The following is a 21,041-nucleotide window of genomic DNA, read 5'->3' on the forward strand; positions in this document are numbered from 1 at the left end:
CTTTTAAGACTGCTTGAAATTTTATAGAACATGTGTGCACTGAAGAAATACAAACATAAGACTGATTTTGGATCTATATATCTATTTTTATATATCGCTTTAAATGTATAACTTGTTTCTTTTCTTTATATTTTAAGTGTGTTGTTTTTATATTTGTATTTTAACCTGTAAAACGTATTTGAGTACCTAAAACGCGCTATATAAAATAAATGTATTATTATTATTATTATTATTATTATTATTATTATTTCTGATCTATACAGTGTGTTCCATCAGAATAAATGAAAATTGCACTTCAGATCATTCACAACTCAAAATTCATATGTACAATACAAAGTTGATTATATTACCCACCATTCATTACATAGAAATCTTTGTGAGGAAATCTCTCGGGGGGGAAAAATTGTATTTTCAAGCCTTTTTTGTGGGTTATGTTATGGATTGAAAAGCACTTTCGTCCTACTTCTGTCTGGAGCACTACATCCTCCGGTCCCATAGGGGGCGCTCGTCGGATGCAGGGCTGGTGTGTCGAATAAGGAAGGGTGGCTTTTCCTTTTCGGTATTATGAATGAAAGTCTGTCCTGTGATTTTAGCCCAGAAAAGGTTATAACTGAGCGCTATCAATAAGGTGCTGTTACAGAGCTGAACTAAGCTCACGCAAATTAGTTCAAGATGTCTGCGAGTGCGGTGTATGTCTTGGATTTAAAAGGAAAGGTAAGTAAACGATGCTGCTGCTGCGTTGCTAAGCTAACGTTAGCCTAGCCACCACATTCCTCATTGACAGATTATGATGTGGTTCAGTCTGCAGCAGGTTTGCTAACGTGTCATGGCTTTTTGATGCTGTGTTAAGGTTTCGGCTTGAAATTTAGGCCTTAACGATGCACCTAAGGCAAAAAGGGCGGTTTCATGTGATGAGTAAAACTGAAAATTACAAGGCCACGTAACGCTACGCAAGAATAACGACGGATAAGCTGACTAACGAACTGGTGACCAGCTGTTGGCAGCAGGGAATGTGAAAAGGATGCCAAAACCCCCCTAAAAATCTTAAGTTTCATTTCTCACTGCCTCTTTGCAAGACGTTACATACGTTTTGGTATACTCCTACAGCCTGTTTGCAACCGTGAACGTCTTCTAGTGAATTCGGCGGATACGTTATACGTCGAAATGCATTGAATTTAAGAAGCATCTCAAGTTTACAGTGTGTGCCTCTACCGCCCACAGCTCTGTGTCAGTGATGTTAGACTGCTTAAGTGACAGTTGCATCACAGACAAGTTACCTTTTACGCTGAAGAACTGTTTTAAAGCTGCTTTACTCAGGATTTCGAAGTCCTTTTAGTGCGTACACAAAATGTATCTGGACAAAAATAATCTCCTGAAGAGTGTTTAAAGAATGAACAAAACTATAGATGTGTGAGTGCACCCATATATAGATACAAAAGACTTTGGCTATAATTGAAATCCCCCCCTTGATAACTGTGAGCATTTTGACAACTATATAAACACTCTATATCCATAACTGCTTTCATATTTTTGCTGCAACTTTTTACATACAGCATCAGTGATATCGCAAACTATACAATTGCTATCTGTTTCTTTAAGGTCCTGGTGTGCCGGAATTACCGGGGAGATGTGGACATGTCAGAGATCGAGCACTTCATGACACTTCTGATGGACAAAGAGGAGGAGGGGACGCTGTCTCCCATCCTGGCTCATGGAGGAGTCCGATTCATGTGGATTAAACACAATAACCTCTACTGTATCCTTCTTGTTCCTGTGTTATATTTGTACCTGAGCTTCTCATCAATACTTGGTATTATGTTTAGTTTTGCTGATTGGGATTTCTAATCGTGTAGCTACATTTCTTAACAGACATCACATCAGTGGTTGCAACGTCCAAGAAAAATGCGAGCGTCTCGCTGGTTTTCTCCTTCTTGTATAAAATTGTCCAGGTAGGGTTGAATTGCTCTTACCAGCTTTGGTCTACAGCAGATTTAGATGACTAACAAAGCCGGGCACTCTAGAATAGAATAGAATTCCTTTTATTGTCATTGTAAGCTCAGCTTACAATGAAATCACAGATGCATCTCTGTTCAGTGCAATACCATACAACATAACATAAAAACATGTATTTACAGTGATGGACAAACATAGTTATAGAAACATGTCTTTGTGTTTTTCAGGTTTTTTCAGAATACTTCAAAGAATTGGAGGAAGAGAGCATTAGAGATAACTTTGTCATCATATACGAGCTGATGGATGAGCTGATGGACTTCGGCTATCCTCAGACCACAGACAGCAAGATTCTGCAAGAGTGAGTACCCTCTCACCAAAATTAACCTGCTGTTACATTCATTAAAGGTGACACGAATGAATACTGCCGTTTTTGATTAATCTTTGAGTTATTTTCTTGTTGTTAATTAAGCCGATTAAATTGTATTCGTTTAGCCCTGAATCGCAAATTGCAATTAACGTCAAAGGGGTTTGTTTTTGTACAGTGTGCAATGCTGTGGTACTGTATTGCTAACTCTTTACTTAGACCCTCGGTGTGAAAGAGGAAAAACTCCCCCCTAAATAAACCCTTTAACATGAGAAAAGATGGAAGAGATAGAACAGGGATTACACTACAGGACGATCAGCGATGCAACAGATGAACATGTGTACCTAACAGATCAGTGAAAAAAATATGTAATGTTTGGGGAAAAATGCAGATATATAAGAGGAAGGTGAAGAAGAGTCTTTGTTTTATCAAATATCAATCAATATACAACATAGTAAAACTGGATCCCTACATTTAACGCATCTCTGTGGGGCAGTGATATCAGTGGGGTGAGGTGTGTGCACAGAGCTCCAAGGAGACCAAGGGTTCACTCACACTTTGCCAAGTTGCGTCGTACCTTGCCAAAGCGAGTCCCTTCTCCCCAGCCCTCTGCTAGCTTGCACTCGCATTGCTCCGGCTGCAGATGGGCCTGAGCATGGTTACCTCATGTATAACATACGTCATCAAGGCATTGCAATGTCATGGCACAATGGAGAACATGACTAACTTCACAGACGCCCTCTTACATTTCTGGATTTCTTGATCACGCAAGTTGAAGTAATACGCATGATTATACTTCATGTCCACGTTACATGAGCAACCATACCGTTCCCAAGCGCAGGGCCAAGGAAGTGACAAACTGGACTTTGGCGGTCAAACGTGCCTGGGCACTATATGGATTGCCTAGTGTACGAGTAAAACACAACTCGCACCCCAGCCACAGTCAGTTCAACCTGCTGCTGTCTAAAAGAAGATACAGGAGTATCCACTGCCGTACCACACGACTACTGAGCAGCTTCTTTTACTCGGCCTCCATCACAAAAAAAAACATTTTTTCTTTGCAGAATAAAGGGACTACCACTTGTGCTTCACAGTAATCCTGTGTTGTAGAATGAAAAATAGATGAAACTTGAAGTTGATATCTGACAGTCAATCACAAACCCCATAACATTACATTCATTTAGCTGATGTTTCATCCAAAGCAAGTTATAGTAGATGCATTCAAGCCAAACATAATAAAGAATCACACAAATATGTCAAATCTGCTGAATTCCTTTTAGAGCTTTCAATAATTATTTGAAACAGTTAAAAGGCGGCAAATCATAACAGTTGAAGAAGCTTTAATTAACAAGGTCAGTATTTTAACCTGATATTCAACGTTACCAAAATTGTCAGTGTTAAGTATGTGTTAATCAGCTGTGATCAGCAGTTTGACACATCAGTCTTGCACATTGTGTCGATCCGGCATTCTACTGGTGCGAACATCTTGTACGTCAATTGTTATGTAGCCGTTAAATCAGATTAATCTTTTCACCTTTGTTGTACTGTCAATGACCGTTAAAACTTACAGTACTGTGGTTGACGCAGACATGTAGCAAGCTAACTCTGGATTTCCCCCTCTGACTACTGCAATCAGTCAGACAATCCTCCCTCAGTAACCATGAGACTTTCTGTTTTCCTTTGATGCTCTCTGGGAACGCACCCCTGCAGACAGTTGATTTCCCCCCTTTTTTTTCTGTATTTTGCCTCAGTGTTTATGTTTTTGTCTTGCAGATACATAACCCAGGAGGGGCACAAGCTAGACACTGGCGCCCCGCGACCCCCTGCCACAGTAACCAACGCTGTCTCCTGGAGGTCAGAGGGCATCAAGTACAGGAAGAACGAGGTCTTCCTGGACGTCATTGAGTCAGTCAACCTCCTGGTAGGAACTCCTTGTTTTAGAAGCGCTGTGTTGCTTAAGGAAAGCCAGTCACAGTTTTTGTAAACTTCCTCCCAGTGTGCGTCACAACAATAGTGGGCTGATGTCGCTGTATTTCTGCACACTTTCTGTACGCTTTCTTTGGTGGGTTTCTCCGTCCCTTTGTGACCCGCTGACACTGTAATCCCTCTGTGTTTCAGGTTAGTGCCAATGGTAATGTTCTACGTAGTGAGATCGTGGGCTCCATTAAGATGCGTGTCTTCTTGTCTGGAATGCCTGAGTTGCGTTTGGGCCTTAATGACAAGGTTCTGTTTGAAAACACTGGACGTGAGTTCTTTCTTACAACAGACTTCGGTCATATTGTATTAAAAAAGTGATTCAGTTAATTTAGGAGCTGCCTAATGGAATTTTGATTATAATGAATGACCCTTTCAGTGTATACAACAGTGAAAATCAGACATTTGTTCTTGGAACTTACTGCTTTGTCCATCTGTTACCTCATGCTGAGTTAGTGTTTATGCAATGCAGGTTCATTCTTCTTATGTTTTTATTTCTCCTTTTAAAATGATCTGTTTTGTTTCCTTCATCTTGCAGGTGGGAAGAGTAAATCAGTAGAGCTGGAGGATGTCAAGTTTCATCAGTGTGTCCGTCTGTCTCGCTTCGAGAATGACCGTACCATCTCCTTCATTCCTCCAGATGGAGAGTTTGAGCTCATGTCTTACCGACTCAACACTCATGTGAGTACTGTGGATCAGACACTTTCCAGCCCCTTTTGTATTCTTCCAACGGGGTCTGCTAGTTCCACAGACTGACGCATAACAAGAGTACGGTGTGAAATTAACACATGCCAAGCACAGAACCATTCCACACTTGCTTCGTGATTTTCTGAGATGATATCAGTTAAGTTCCTTTGGTTCCTGTAGCCTTTTAAAATGTGTCCTCACATGCCGCCATATCAACCAAAAACCCCCTTATACTGCCTCTCCGAGGCGGGAATATTGCATCGTTATTCCACCTCCCGTCTGTATGAAATTTACAGAGGGCAGAATCTCAGACAGTTTTCGTTCTGCCTCTGATCTGACAGCAGAAGTAAAAACAGATGTGAATTGACATCTGTGGGAAAGTGTAAGCTGGCAGGGTGTGACATTTTGATGGCCTTCACAGTCTGACAACAAAACAGATTCTTCACTGGATGTTGCTCTAAATAAAAGCCATTCAAAATAAAAAAAATCTCCCACACTTAAACCCACAAAGCAATGTAACAAGACCAAATAACAGAAATATGATACCAGGTAGTGTGTCTGGCAACTAATATGAAGAAAAAATGCTGAATTTATACGTGGAAAAGTGGCTGTCACCCTGTCTGCTCTACCCGTTTCCTCATCACACTTCTGCTCGTGAAACCTAGAGAGCCAGGCAGCTCCCGCCGTTTACTGGTACTGATAACACAATGTGATTTTGAGCAAAAAACTTTAACTCACAATGTCTTTGTGCTTCTGTGTCGTTGTAGTTGCTGTCTTTGGCAATTTATATAAAATTGATAATGCTCCTTAAAGATGTCGTCGATGAACAATACCCCTTGAAAACAGCAGACAGAGCCAGATAAGGTCCTCTATTTACTGATGGCATAATGTGATGTAATTTCTATCACAAAACATCTTTGTCACTTTTCACAATGCATGGTGGGTCAGGATTTCAATCACAGCACATTATAACAACATATGATTATGAAGAGACGTGTGTAGATTTACAAATAGAAACACACACACACACACACAAAATCATAGTTGGTTAAGATGTGTACCATAATGCCTCTCTTGTTACCTCATCGTCCACATGCTGTATAAAATGACACACTGCGTAGTGCCGGCGCCGCTTCGTTCAGTGTAAAAAACCAAGGGCGGTGTAGTGGCGGGCCTTCGTTTCTGCGGAATTACGGAATCTCTATTTAAAAAGGGCTAATGACTCAGCTGTAGGAAACACAGGCAGCTAATGTATTTGGAGTCGCCAGGCTACAGGGTACTATACAAGGCTGGGCACGCTGCGCTAGTTGAGCTCATCTTTGTTCACCACTTTTATTTGAATGAGGTTTTGCTTACAATTTAGAAGAGACTCCGATAAGAATTGAATCTCACAGCCCTTCTTATGAACTCCCTTTTGAGTTACCGCGACAGTCTTGTCCATGCTGCTCACTCGCACCACTAATGTACTTCACCGGATGATGTATTGTTATTTATAACAATTCCCTGATTCTCTACTGCAATGGAGAGTGTGTCAGAGTCGTCAAATTTCTGGAAAATATGCCAGGTTTTCCCTTTAACCGCTAGACCAGCAGTTCAACACGGTGTGAAATAAATTGTGATAAAAGCAGGTGAATCATGAATATATACCACAGTATATAAACTATAATAATCACTCGAGCACATGTGGTGTTCCATGTTTCATGTTTCTTTTATGGCCTTAAAAGTAAAGCAGTCCACCAGAGTAACTTCAGCCAGTTTCTCTATGGTATCTGGTAAATATTTACAAAAAATAATGAGCAAAGATGTTTAGAATGACTTTTTACAACAAGGCACAGTCGGCGCAAGAGCTAAATATTTGTATGCAAAACTCCTAAACTGGAAACAACTGAAGAGATTGGGTCTTAGCCAAACCAGCCTTTTGTCAAGTGGGGCTGAGTTGCATCATTATGAACCAGGCCTCCTACTTTATAAATCCCAACTGCGTAGTTATAAAAGGAAGTAGAAAATCAAATATAATGAGTAATACAGGAGGCTGTAAGGAAGCACATTAGGTTAAAAAAGTTTAGACTGGCATCAAATTCTCACTAATATTTCACAATAGGGTTTCCAGTAAGCTTGTGAGAAGGGAAGTAGAACAGTGGAGCAGAGGTCGTTCCAGTTTCAGCAGACAGTAACCAGCACAAAATGATTTGAAATGAACTACCCAATAAACGACCATTTTAATGTTATTTAGATGATATAAAAACAAGTACAAGACTTGAAACTACAAGAGTTGCATATTTCTCTTTAATACCTGTTCTGTAATACTCTTTTACAAATGAAAAGACACTTCCAACAAGAACAACAAAAGTTACACATTTCTTCAATTTTTTTAAAGTGTTTCAAACAATGTGAATTCTATTTTACATGTAATTTAAAATCTCACTCTCTGTGTACTATAGCAGTAGATATATAGGCCAGCATTAGTTTCTTGTGGAAAGATAAGTTTCTTTTTATATGTTGAAGAAACAATGAAAAATGCAAAATGAACCTATACATAGTTTGTCCAACAGAAACAAATGACGGATTGCATTTCTTTAATTTTTGAATATAAGGCTCATTTTCCATTTTGCTCACAATGGCGGAAAAAAATGAGAAATTTGATTGATTAACATTGTTGTTTGCGTTAAAAAATTTATCGTGTCATTTAACTGATACATTGTTGGTGGGTTAATTAAAACTATATAAAACTAAAAATATAATTTCATAGCTATTAAATACACGTTAACTTTTGATATATAACTATTGCTCACTTATTAGTTATATTTGATTTTAAAAATCATTATTGCAACATTGAAGTTGAAGTATTAAGATTAGAACCCTTGATAGGGAAGAGTGTTTATTTAAGTGCGTTGAAGTTCAATTTTGCACCATTTCTTTGAAGAAGCTTTTGGTTTTAAATTAGAGCATCTACCCGTCGGTCATTCACCAGAATAATCAGCGAACTCTGTGCTTGATTGTCTTCGCCTTGGTTGAAGAAACCATGACTTGTCCTTCTCCTCAAGTCACGGTGAACATCATTGGTAATTTAGGCAAACTTTGCCTTTAACATAAAATGTTTCGATTAATTTCATAAACTGCTCACACACCACGCTGTCATGGCGACAGTCACCATGTTTTAATCAAATACGGTAACCCCTAATGATCCCTCCATGAACCCAGATACTATATACATGTTATACAGTCACAAACCTGTTGCACAACCACACAGCCTGTCAAGAGCGCTCCCAAGTTTGCGCAGTCCAGGTTTTCCCCCTAGTCTTCCTCTGCAACATTGAGATCTCACAACACTGATTCCACACAAAGCAGATTATGTGAGTACTTGCTGTTGTTGTTGATAGTTGTGGAAACTGAGAAAATGAATGACCTATTCCTAAACATTTTGTTGGTTCCTGTTGTAGTAACACCTGCTGTTCACTAGGTGGTGACTGTGTCACGTGTTATTTAAACTGCCATGTGTGATAAAAGGAACGGAGGCTCTTGTTTAAAATGTATTGTTTGTATTTTAGGTGAAGCCCTTGATCTGGATTGAATCTGTTATTGAGAAGCACTCCCACAGTCGGATCGAGTACATGATCAAGGTGGGTCAGTTGCCATGACTTTTATCTCAGCATCGTTGTTGTTTTCATAAACACGGTGTCATAGTTATTCATAACAGAACAAGTAAAGAATCATTTGACGTAACTACAGTCAATTATAATGATTTTCAGGGATTTTGTTCTTCTTTTGATTGTGTGTCTTGTTCTCACACATCAAACCTTTTTAATGCTATAATTAAAAATATCATTAAGTGTTAATACCATGTTCAGGCGGAACATCGTGTTAAACTTGACCTGCTTGTTTCTCCTCTCAGGCGAAGAGTCAGTTCAAGAGGCGTTCCACAGCCAACAACGTGGAGATCCACATTCCAGTGCCAACGGATGCTGACTCACCCAAATTCAAGACCACAGTGGGCAGCGTCAAGTGGGTGCCTGAGAACAGCGAGATCGTCTGGTCGATCAAGTCCTTCCCTGTGAGCAGAAATTATGACTCATGAGTATCATAAAGATGGTTAAAAATTGACTTATGTTTGTGTTTTTTGCTAACACCAAAATAAGAATTTGGGTTGCAGTTTTCCTGCCACGATGTCAGTTTCTGCATTTGTTCCATAGTTGATGCTCATAAAAACTTGATTTAGCGCACGCAGATTCCAGAGTCGTATATAGAGTTTGTGTTGTGACTTGTGTTGTGTCGCAGGGTGGAAAGGAGTATTTGATGCGGGCCCACTTTGGTCTGCCGAGTGTAGAGGCTGAAGATAAGGAGGGGAAGCCACCAATCAGTGTCAAGTTTGAGATCCCATACTTCACCACCTCAGGCATCCAGGTACACCTCACACACATCCACACATGACCTCTGTTAAACTCATCAAGTAATTTGTTTTGCCCACTTGAAGCGTGCCGCTGAGGACAAAGGTAAAATAAGCTTTGCAGACAAAATGTTATCACAGGAACATTCACTAAATCTGTTTAGAGTCGCTCAAACTGTGTTTATCATTCTGATATAGCAAACCATCTGGTTGCACATTCAAACATATGCTGCAGTTTATTTGCACCTGCGTGCATAGTCCAAATATCTTGTGGTTTTCTGTTGTTTCTCTGTCATCCTGGATTTAGAATTTGTGGCACGTAGCAGTGTCTCCCAAATGTACTCCCTCACCAGAGCAGGAATTTAAACAATTCATATTTGTCCTGTTTTTGGCCAGAGGGGGCAGTGAGGGAGCACTGTTAAACTGTCAGATTCCTTCTGTGGTAGAGAAAATTTCTACTGTTGAGCAAAGCAGAAAGCAGCTGCTCATCAGCTTGGACATGGTCCTCTGCTCTTTATGTTAATCACAGTCATAGAAAATGTCTTTCTGAGTTACAGGTAAGTAGATTCATTGGATTTTGATTGTGATTCCCATGAAACTGAGAGGAGAAGGTTATGTTTTTCCTCCATGTTTGAATGAAAACTCTTGCTGACCACAGACTTACACAGATACGCTGCACTTACTGTATAATCACAGTTGTCCCGTGATTATACGTGCAGCACCACAGCAACACAAAATTAAGTTTTCCCATGTCTTGATGTGAGGAAACGGTGGCAACTTGAAAAAAATGTTTGAAAATATCATATTTTTGCCGAAGAGAGAAAACAGCAGTTTTACACACTAAGAGCTCAGTGCTGCATTAACCAGATTTCACTTGACTTAATTATCTAAAGCAAGAGCTCCTAAACTGAAAGTGGCGTTCAAACCAGAAGTTTTAAATTACTTCATTCACTAAGTGTTAGTTTTCTAAGAACATAGGACAAGTAATATCAGACAGACTTTTAAATGATGGATTGTATAGCTCAATAGAACAGAGTGATAATAGATATTACAGGAAAAAGATCTGTGTCTTTTTCTATTCATTAGTTGTAGATTTATGTAGAATCTTCACCCTAAAGGATTAGTTGCATCTTCAAAGTGACCTAAGTGTGGGGTTTAGAGATCTAGCTATCTATCTATCTAACATCCCACACTTGGGTCACTTTGAAGACGGATCTGATCCTCAGCTCACACATCTATAGATGCAGTCAACTCCTCCACTATGACCTCCCTCAGATTTTCACTATAGTTCTGTACATTAGTCAGTTATAAGTATGTGATGACCTTCAGTCACACTGTAATTGCAAAATATGCAGCTGTCATCTCTGTCATAGATTTTCTTGAACAATTACTAATTCCAAAACCATTCAACATGGAAAATGACATCATGTTACTCACGTACTGTTAGTAAGTGTTTCTGTTAAAGGAAGTGCAGTAGATCCCTATAGCAGCCACCTTTTAGCACTGATGAATTCATCTAGCTGTATAAACACCTCAATTTATATGAATGTTCTGTTTCAAAACGTACCGTAAGCATATTTTTAACAAAAAGCGCTTTGATCAACTGTATTCTTCTTGACTGTTGAGCTCCTCAATCTCTCCTTCCAACACACTTTTATTTATTTCTTAGCTTTTCATACTGCTTTCTGTTTGAATCTCATTATAAGAGCTACAAGGTCACATTTTCCAGCTTCTCCACATTTCCTATGATGCTCAATAAAATGTTATTAGGTTGTACGGACATTATGCAGCCCACTCGGAAACAAGATGCTCAGTTAATTGAAATCTATAATACTTTTAATTGGGGTGGTTTTGGTGGTATAAGAATGCTTGTCATTTTCCAAGGTAATTAAGCAGCTCCTTCTTCCTTTCACTTTTTTTTGGCCAGAACATTAATGAACAGACGCTCGAATAAAAGCAAGTTAAGTAATCGTGCTGCGATAAAGGCAGGTGTGGAGTCACTTTGAATATCAATGAACCAAAGACCTGTGTTGTGTTAAATGTTAACATGTCTTTCAAAGATAACTTTTCAATCATATTTAGGTCTTTCATGGAACTTTCATCATGCCACTCAATTAGAGTAACATATTTTCAAACACCTCTTCTTATGGATCTTAGAAATGTAAAAAAAAAAAAAGTATTTGTATGACCAAAACATTTTTTTTTTTTTTAATGGAAAAAAATTAAAAAATTTAACTAAAGATTATCAAACCAACAAAAAGACTCCTGATACGCAGCGCAATCTTTATAGAACTAGGTCATACTTTCTCATCTCTTTGGTTGATGGATCCTCTTTTTGTGGTTTTCGAAAAACCATTGCTGAGTTGTATTCAAATAAAAAAAAAAAACAGGGTATTTCCTCTTTAGTTCAATCTGGACACACCCTTTTGTCAGAGATGATACTGTCCACAGTGATAAAAGTGAAGTGGTCAAAGTTAAAGACCATTATGGTTTTTAAATTTGGCTTTTTCTTTTGTTTCGATAACATGATAGGGTTTCAACCCGGATTTATTTTGTTGTGAGTCATTGCAAAAATTCACACTGATATAATCATTTGAAGAAGTATGCAATGGAATAACATAAAATTAATCATACTGACAACAGATTACGAACAGAAAACGGTATTCTAAGGCAATATTCACTGTCTTAGCAATACTATCGTTACTATTTATGGAAATTTCAGCTGACTGGTTGAGTAGTTTTTAAAAAAAGTTTAGCTGGCCGTTGGAAGCTGCACTAATTAGAAATAGATGGTGAAACCTATGAAACCAGAAACGGCTTAATGTCAAGAATGATTTTTCTTCCGTTACAATCTTTAACTTCCTGGAAGGAAGCCATCTGAAAAGGTCTGGTTCTAAAAAACCGCAGTGCGCCCTGGGGACTTTTTTTTTGTTTTTTGTTTTTGCCCAAACTTAATTTAACTGAGTAACAGAGATGGCTCAGGTAGCTTGTATTAAGTACAACAAAGAAGACATGACAAATCAAAAGTTCTACACTAAAGTGGTCGAGATAACGATTCAAGGGTTGAGCCCGAAACTTTATTTGAAATAGACATGGGAGGATATGAAAATTGAATGTCACAATTATCCTGTCCGACAAAATTGCGAGTCACGATATTATCCTGACAATCATCAAAATATTTCTAAAACTAAATGCAACTAAAATTGCATTAAAACATACTGGAATCACTTTAACCTTTTTATTTTCTTAGGAAACCAATATTTTTATTGCATCAAAGATGGGACATTAGACACAAAGAGCGAATCTTAAATAATCATAAATCATATGGTCCTCCTCCACGACTCATTGTGTGTGATTTTTTTATTGCGCTCATTTATAAAATCTGTTCTTGTCCTGTCCGTAATTTGTCATTTCCACAACTAATATTGGAAAGAAAATAACTCGTATCGTAGTTTGATGAGTTAAGAGTGATTACTGTTGTCCGCAGGATTATCAGGATTAGAGTTGTAGTTCCCATGTTGTTGCAGGCCTCCACAGTACCTCCACTGTCTGTCAAACGAAAAGTTTAAAAATGTCTTGCTCACTGTTTGTAACCGCACTGTGGTGCGCAGACCATCTCATAGGCAACCTTTTTACGAGCCAGATTCCCATTGAATGCTAGTGTCAGGCCAGTAACCTTTCCCTTATTACAGGGCATAAGCAGACTGGGTCTCAGACTCTAATGCAGCCAGCAACACCACTCTGTACGTGTGAGAAGAGGCCGTGAAGTTTAATTAGACACATGTAAATATCAAAGCATGAGAAAGTTCCTCTTAGCTCCACCACTAAATGTAGGGGAGAGCACATGTGAAGTGTGTATGATGCACGTAACTGCACCTTATAAATTTAACTAGAATTGGAGCAACCCCACACTTTGGCCCGAGTGGCAATAAGAGCAGAACTGTAGTTACATTTTCAAATCTCCCGTCTTTAGGTGATGTCGAGGGAACCCAAACAAGCTGGCAGATGCATTATGGGTCATAGCTTCTACCGAAAGCCTGATAAATCCAGACCACACATGTAGTCTGTACTTACCAAACGAGATGCAACAAACATCCTCCTTTCCCCTTCTCATCTGACAAGCCATAATGATATTTTGCGGAGGATGGCTTTTGATGGCTTTCTGCTGACTGCGTACCCACGGTCAGGCCGACTGCATGTTTGGCTGCAGGGTTCAGGGAGAAGTGCTGTGCCGGCAAACTTGGTGATCCTGTGTCTGTGTGTTTGTCGTCATGTGTCTGCCGGCCACGGCGCTCTCTCTCCCTCTCTGACCTCACTGTGTAGTGGAAGGTAATAACAAGGCGGCCACTACCAAGGCCCGCCGCACAAATTCCTGCCCTGTCTGTCCGGCTTTCAGCTGGGAACGGGCGCAATGGAGACACGGCACGGCAGCATCTCCCAGAGAGGGGTCGCGTCAGCCTTTAAAATGGCAGCACTCCCATCGCTTTTAATTGTGAGAGCACAGATCAGACTTTTGTGAGGTTTGTGAGAAAGTTGGTACTCCTAAAGCACACCGAAGCTTGAACGATATGTCTGTAATTATTTTTGGAGCGTACAGTGACAGATAGTTATGCCACCACACGATGAAATGACATACCGCAGAAGAGTAAGTTCTTAACCCTGTGGAAAAGATATCAATTAAGCAATATTTCATCTTTTAGAAACCGGTCACTTTTTAAATCTAACTAGTATGGACAGATTGTCACAGTGGCGCAAGTTTTGAGTGTGTTTTTTTTCTCCACCTGATGGCTCATCATGTTCAGTCTTGGACAGGCTGGCAGGGTATTTTAAGAGCGTATTCTCGAAATTCAGGTCTGTGGTAACACTGCTCTGGTGAAATATCAGTTAATGGCTTGTGAAAGTTGTATCTCAATTATGCTGATAGGCATTTTTTTTTTCTCCTCCACCCTGGCGTCGAAAAACAGTATGTTACAGTTATGTAAATTCACATCAAGTGTCCCTTGAAAGCTGTTTTGTATCTGCTTCCCCCTTCTCAGTGTGACTCATACTACTGCTTCCTCATCAGCAACACTTCTCTTACTACAACCTGCATCTTGCTAAAAGCCTGAAGGAGCGCTTCACTGAAAATCTACCTTTTGAGTGTCAAATACTTCCTGTCTATAGGCTTAAAAAGTGGCTCTTAAAAATGGGTATCTTTTGCCAACATCTTCTGCAAAGGAGCAGTAAGTGAAAAGTCAAAATATTCAAGTAGAAAATTCCTAGAAACATCTTAATCCACTCCAGCAGCATAATGCGCTTCACCAAAGTAAAACTTCCAAAAGAACTCTGGAGCTATGAGGAGGTTATAATGTACATCATGATTCATGAACAAAAGCAAAATGTTTTTTTGAAATTTTGTTAGTTTTTCCTTTGATCTTATTGGAGTTGTCACATAACCACCTCCATTACACATTTTGTGTAAACAGTCTTTAAAAAGGAATTATTTTATGTCAGTAAATAATATATACAACATAACATATATGCATACATGTAAATAAACGCACACTAACGTATCTGGTTGTCTCATAATATGGCTGCTGGTCCAAACACTGGAGTTGACACATCATAAGCAAAAGAGCCAATGCAATTACCTCAAACATATACTCTTAACAGACACCCACATACATACAGATACAACAGATAGTGTGAAATATAATGATACCATGCTGCACCGACTATGGTTTATTTATTTAATGTTTTTAATTGACTGAAACACAGACCGTAATGAAATGCATTAAAACACTGTAAAACACGATGCACCAGTCATTCATGACTACGTGTCTGATACCTCTTCAAAAACTGTTTCAGCGTGAGTTTAAATCCCAATTAAGATAATTCTAGGAAAGTTCCAGGATCCTGTTAAATTTCTGCAAGTAACAAATTCCACATGTTGATCCCCAGAACAGAACTAGTTGTTTGTTAGTGCACCAAATTTTATTTCAACACACTAGATGCTCAGAAGCTCCTCAGAATTTGTACGTAGTTGGGTAGTGGTTGTTCATCTGTTTCAGGTGCTTCATGTGCACTGTTTGCACTTCCTCCTCGTGTCTGTTTCCTTTGGGTGCTCCGGTACTCACTACTACCTTCCACAGTCCATAGACATGCACAGTAGATGAGTTGTCTCATAATTTTACCATAGGTGGTATTTCTATAGTTTGTTTTGTATGTGTTGGACTGGCAGCCTGTCCAGGATCTATTGTGGCTTTTTCCCAATACATGCTTATATGAGCTCCAGCAGCCCCATTATCCTGCAAAGGATAAGTTTACATCATGGATGGGAAGTGTAAAGGAATAGGTAGTTCATCTTTCTAAAAAGTTTACCTAATATTTACTAATGGCTTTTGTGTTATTTATTACACTAGTGCCCAGCCACTTTAATAATTTTTTGCAGTGATGGGCTAACCAAAAAACTGTTCATATCAAAAAACTGTCAGAAAACTCGAGTTAATGCCTGTCATTCATCTTCGTTTTCCCTCGACAGGTGCGTTACCTGAAGATCATTGAGAAGAGTGGATATCAGGCCCTGCCGTGGGTGCGCTACATCACCCAAAATGGAGGTAGGTTAAGAGTTCAGAAATGCTTGTGCTCACACACACAGTGCCCATATGTGCTGTTATTAGGCAACAATTGAGCAATGCAGTGCAATGTGGTGGGAACCAACCTTGTACCGATGCAGTTCTATGAAAAGGGGATACAGTGAAGAACATGAGGCAATGTGGCAACGTCCTGCGAAATGTGAGAAAGTGAACTTTTTTTTTTGTTGCGCTTCCCTGATCTTCATACTGACATTACCAAGGTTGCACATGTTGGTCTTTTTGCTAATGTTGCCACTAATTGCCAAACATCCTCATCTCATTTCCTTTGTGTTCCATTCATTCTGGGTGGAAAGCATCAGCTGCCTCCACTCGCTTTATCTCCAATTCGCTCCTTTTCTTTGTCCATTTGATTAAGTCTCGTCCATTTCCTCCTCAGATTACCAGCTCCGGACCCAGTAGGCAGCGCCTCAGCCGGCAGTAGGCAGGTGGAAATCAGAGGGGGCGGAGTCGAGCCGCTAATGTGCTATCAATGGCAGGTGTCAGTCACAAGACCAGAGGACTGTCAGTATCTACTTTTTGTTTTTGTTTTTGTATTTGTTGAAGTTTTATTAATTTCTGATCAATGCAAATAATAGATGGAGCCTTCGATTAGACAAGGTTTAAAAAAGAAAGAAGGAAAGTAATTATGTTTTATCACTGTGTGGCTCCGAATGTGAGTGAACGCCAAGAAAAAAAAAGCAGGAGTAATGTTTACATCCAACCCAGACGGTGCGGAGATGTGCACAATCTATTAGAAAGGTTCAAAAGGATTATAGTAGTATGTTACAATTCTCTCTTAAAGTTACTGTAATCACCTCAAAACAGGTTAATAACACACTCGCCGGTCAGTCTGAGTATGGTATTTTATATGAAGCTGCTTTGTTCTGCCACAATTCCTCTCTGTTGATTATCTGTATATATTTGTTACATGTTAATGGACACCAGTGTTATTTGTTTGTAAATTAAAAAAAGCTCTCTTTTCTCTGTATTATCACCTCTATGTAATGCCATTGATACGTGCCAGAGCGACGCCTTCCTGCATGGCTGTTGTGCTTTTTCTTCATCTGGTAGACTCCTCTGACATTCAGCTTTGCAGTAAAGACTGAAACGTGGTCAGTTTAAGTTGCACGGTAAATAGAATTACCAGTTGTAAAATTCCTCAATTCCCGCCCCGATACCTGTTTTCCTTCTCCCCGTCTGTAACCACATTATTTTAAATCATTAAATGTCTATTTAGAGAAACCGTTCCATCGTCTTCTTGCGTCATTTCATGTGTGATGTCACTGGAGTCATCACACTCAGCTGTCACAGTGTCATCTGCAGGCACCTGTCCCGCAAACCAATGAGGAATGCTGAACGCAGAGGAAAACTGTTCAGAGGAGGGGTTTTCCTGTATCAGGCCTGTGGTTGTAGCAGAACCCTGGATGGTTATTTCCAGAGTGTCCTGGAGGTCTTTTCAAACAGAGCGACTCTTAATACCCAGGGCCCGTGATATCATAGGCAGTTTAGAGCCAGCACTCCGTAAACATGCAGGAGAGCTGGGAAGGATGTGACTCAAGCTGTGGTCAGCGGTCACAGACATGCGAGAGAGAAACGTAGGATGGACCAGCACAGACTGGCTATTGTTCGTGCCAAGCCAGACTGCAGTGGTCCTGCATGAGGTCATTCCTTAAGTTTGTCTTGTAAGGGGACCGCGATACTCTGAATTCATGTGAGTCACCCAGAGCAGGTGCTCAAAATTACTCTCACCGTGACCTGAAATACCAGATTTGTTCTCTTTACTGGTCACATGATGGATTTGATTGTGTCATCGGTGTCGCGGTGAGATTAATCTTTGAATTCTCACCAGCGCCTGATTTTGTTGAAACACCTACACAGTAACTGTTCCAAGCCTGGAAACAAAGAATGTTATTCAATTTCTCACGACAGTCATCAAGATCAAGTTCAGTGTTAACCTGCCTTGAACCAAAACATACCAGTTTCTAGTGTTTTGTTCTTATCTTCAGATGTACCTTTTCTTTTATCTCCAGACGTGTAGTTTCACAGCAGACCGACATTTTCCAGAGTAACATTTTAAATATTTCAACAATATGTGATTTCAAGCAGACATTTCCTGTCATAACAGTTTGACTTGGAAAACAAGTCAGTTAAGTCGGCTGTATTTGGAGAAGCGCAAAGGGATCTGCAAATAATGTCGTAATAGGCAGATTCTTTGTCTGTTTTAGGACTTTTGCTGATTTCCAGAGCTAATCTCTGACTACAGTCTGGCGTGCGAATACTTGTCGTATCTAGAAGTGATCTGACTGTCAGGTATGAGACTGTTAAATGCACCTACTCAGATTAGATTTACCTGCGGCAGTCATCTACAGGATCCTCTAATCATACGAAAATCTGTATCTTGACATAATATCTGCAGCTCAATGTCCTCAATTCCCCGCAGCACAGCAGTTGGTAGGACACACTTACTGGTGGACGTGTGCTTCCCCTCACTAGGGATCAGTCTCTGTGGTAGTTGGCAGAGAAGTATAGTTTTTGGCACATGATGAGAAGGATGCATTCATCAAGCAAATTGAACCTCCGAGGAGTCCGAGGGGGAGACCTGGCATATACCTCATGTTGCGAGATTGCTTACAGAGGGCTTGGTTGCAGCAAAACATGAGTATCCTCTCTCATGTTCACAAGTATTTACCATAAGCACATACTCTCTTATCTGAGAGCGACCGCAGGGTAATCATAACATGTTTCACGAAGACGCAGGTTCCTCATTCATGTTAAAAATGTGTCGGGTTAAGCGAGTTATGTAAAAGCTGATTATCATTCAAAGCAGAAGTATTGAGATTAATATTACAAGAAGTGGCACGCCCATGTAAATATCCTTTTCCTGCATTCAAAATGTTACATAAGTACAGAAGTTTCATCAGCAATGTGTTCTTTTTTTTTGAATACTTTATTTTAAGGTTTTCAGTTTTTATAGACAAACTTCAAAGATTACGTACAAAAAAAAAACAAACAAACATGCAAACATGTGACATTAATACAAGAATACAAAAATAAAAGGCTCTACCATACCCTATCCTCTGAAGGAAACAGGCAGGCAACAAAAACAAGACAAAACAAACAAACAAACAAAAACAAAAAACAGTGAAAAAACAAAACAAAAAACAACAACAACCCTGCGATTAAAGAGTTCAGCAATGTGTTCTTAAAGTATTTAAGTGAACACACCCATTTTGTACCAGAATGGCTACTATCTGTTATTGTATATTAAATTATTGAATTATCAGTCCTGATGTGTACGCAGTTTTTAATTTATATACAGTAGTTTAATCTATATCATACTGTATTCGGTTATCTCATCGTATGCTTTGTATTTAGAATTGTAATCTACACAGTAACTAGTAACTATAGCTGTCAAATAAATAATTACTCATTTGAGTAAAAGTAAAATAAAAAGTAATTGAAAGTCTCTCATACGAAAAGAATTTGAGTAAAAGTATAAAAGCATCTCATATCAAAGGCACTGAAATATCGAAGGTAACTTTCTGGCAATAAAACGTTATTGTTTAAATTTAATTACACGTGTACATGATAGATTCTGTTTTTTTTTTATCCTATTGAAGATAAAATTAATTAAAACTGTGCTACTGTCTATGCAGAATAACTAGTAACTAAACTTAAATAAATGTAGTGGAGTAAAAGAGCAGTATTTGCCTCCAAAATGTAGTGAAGTGGAAGTATAAAGTAGCATGAATTTAAATACTACAAACACTAAATTTAAATGCTCAAGTGAAGTACAAGTTCTTCAAATTCAAAAGTACTTGAGTAAATGTACCCAATTACATTCTATCACTGCTTGGAAGTACAGTGTTTCAGTAAATGCACTTAGTTAAATTTTTCCACTTCCACTTTTCCAGAATTCTTTAGTGAAAGCAAGTTATTTTTGACTTGTACAATTGAAAATAACCCCAAAATGTGTACATTTGAAAATAGATGCATACATGCTCACATTTCTTAAGACCCTCTTTTAAAGATTGTCACAAGCTTAACTTAACCCTTTTTTTCACCGGTTGTTTCTCAGAATGCTTTGTTTTACTTTATGTTTCTCAGGCCGAAATAAGTGCAGCTTTGATAATAATTAACTATAGCTTTGATATGTTACGAAACAAAATAAATGTGCTGTCTCATTCCTGCAGTGTTACGATGCGAAAAGGTGAACAAAGTAAAAGTTGTAAAACCTTGTGGAGTTATTTGGCTGCCATGCCAACGTCACGCTATATACGCTTTATAGCAGATGCCTCACTGTAGTTATTGTCAATGGAAAATAACTATGGTTACTCAACGGTGTGATGAAGCAACAGGTAAAGAGGTCTGACAGCGTGGCAGTGTCGACTTCAAACACAGGTGTGACACGAGGAAGCCCGTGTTTATCCACACACACGGAACCCCGGCGCCTAGCAACCGAGGGAAACCCTTGTGTCACATCAGGACTCTGATCGCTGCGTGACGTCAAGACAGGTCGTTCCCCTCTCCGGCACGCTAAGTGCCCCTTCTAATCATCTCTGTGAAATCTCTCGCTCTTCTTTGTGAAATACAAACAGTTGATGAGTCACTTTGAGACAGTAACTGGAGAAAAGGTGTTTTACTATAGGTGCAGCTGAGGAATGTGAGGGACTTCCTCCCACGAAAACCTGAAATAGGTTTTTTACACTGGTTGAATAACAGCTCAGTGTGTGGTCCGGGCTGGCTCTACAGCAGGGTATTCCTCAAGTGTGAGGAAGTTTCCATCCGCCTGTGTAGACTTTGGAACAATATTGGTTTAAAGAGCTTATAGCTGAGTGTTCAAACCAGCTGGCCTTGAGACACTGTTGTAACCTCTGTGTCTCCAGCCCACACATCACTGACAGATAGTGTGCTGAGGCAGCCCAGAGCAGTACGTGACATTAGGTCACACGGCCTCGTCACAGCCTTAGCACTGGCTCGGTTCCTTGTATCATCACGGGGTCAAAGTGCATGACAGGGTAAACATTTGGCACCGTTGCTATATTTACTTCCCATTAAGAGATCT

At 39.4% G+C, this 21,041-nt stretch overlaps 1 protein-coding gene across 1 annotated transcript; it reads left to right on the top strand.

Annotated features, from left to right (window-relative positions):
• The first annotated feature begins 504 nt into the window (after window positions 1-504).
• On the top strand, window positions 505-17,223 carry ap1m1 (adaptor related protein complex 1 subunit mu 1). Its single transcript, XM_030403657.1, has 12 exons — window positions 505-714; window positions 1,600-1,756; window positions 1,882-1,949; window positions 2,181-2,311; window positions 4,091-4,238; window positions 4,436-4,562; window positions 4,830-4,972; window positions 8,527-8,598; window positions 8,871-9,029; window positions 9,254-9,379; window positions 15,883-15,958; window positions 16,374-17,223. The coding sequence occupies exons 1-12, from the start codon at window positions 673-675 to the stop codon at window positions 16,394-16,396; spliced, it is 1,272 nt and encodes a 423-aa protein (XP_030259517.1). The 5' UTR covers window positions 505-672; the 3' UTR covers window positions 16,397-17,223.
• Window positions 17,224-21,041: the final 3,818 nt, after the last annotated feature.

This window comes from Sparus aurata, chromosome 21 (assembly GCF_900880675.1).
Source record: "Sparus aurata chromosome 21, fSpaAur1.1, whole genome shotgun sequence".
Taxonomy (NCBI): domain Eukaryota; kingdom Metazoa; phylum Chordata; class Actinopteri; order Spariformes; family Sparidae; genus Sparus; species Sparus aurata.

Excerpts from the sequence above, each read along its gene's own strand:
- ap1m1 (XM_030403657.1), top strand. The coding sequence starts at position 673 with ATGTCTGCGAGTGCGGTGTATGTCTTGGATTTAAAAGGAAAG. Across the intron at positions 1,757-1,881 it reads TAAACACAATAACCTCTACT|TGGTTGCAACGTCCAAGAAA; the intron begins GTATCCTTCTTG and ends ACATCACATCAG. Across the intron at positions 4,563-4,829 it reads TCTGTTTGAAAACACTGGAC|GTGGGAAGAGTAAATCAGTA; the intron begins GTGAGTTCTTTC and ends TTCATCTTGCAG.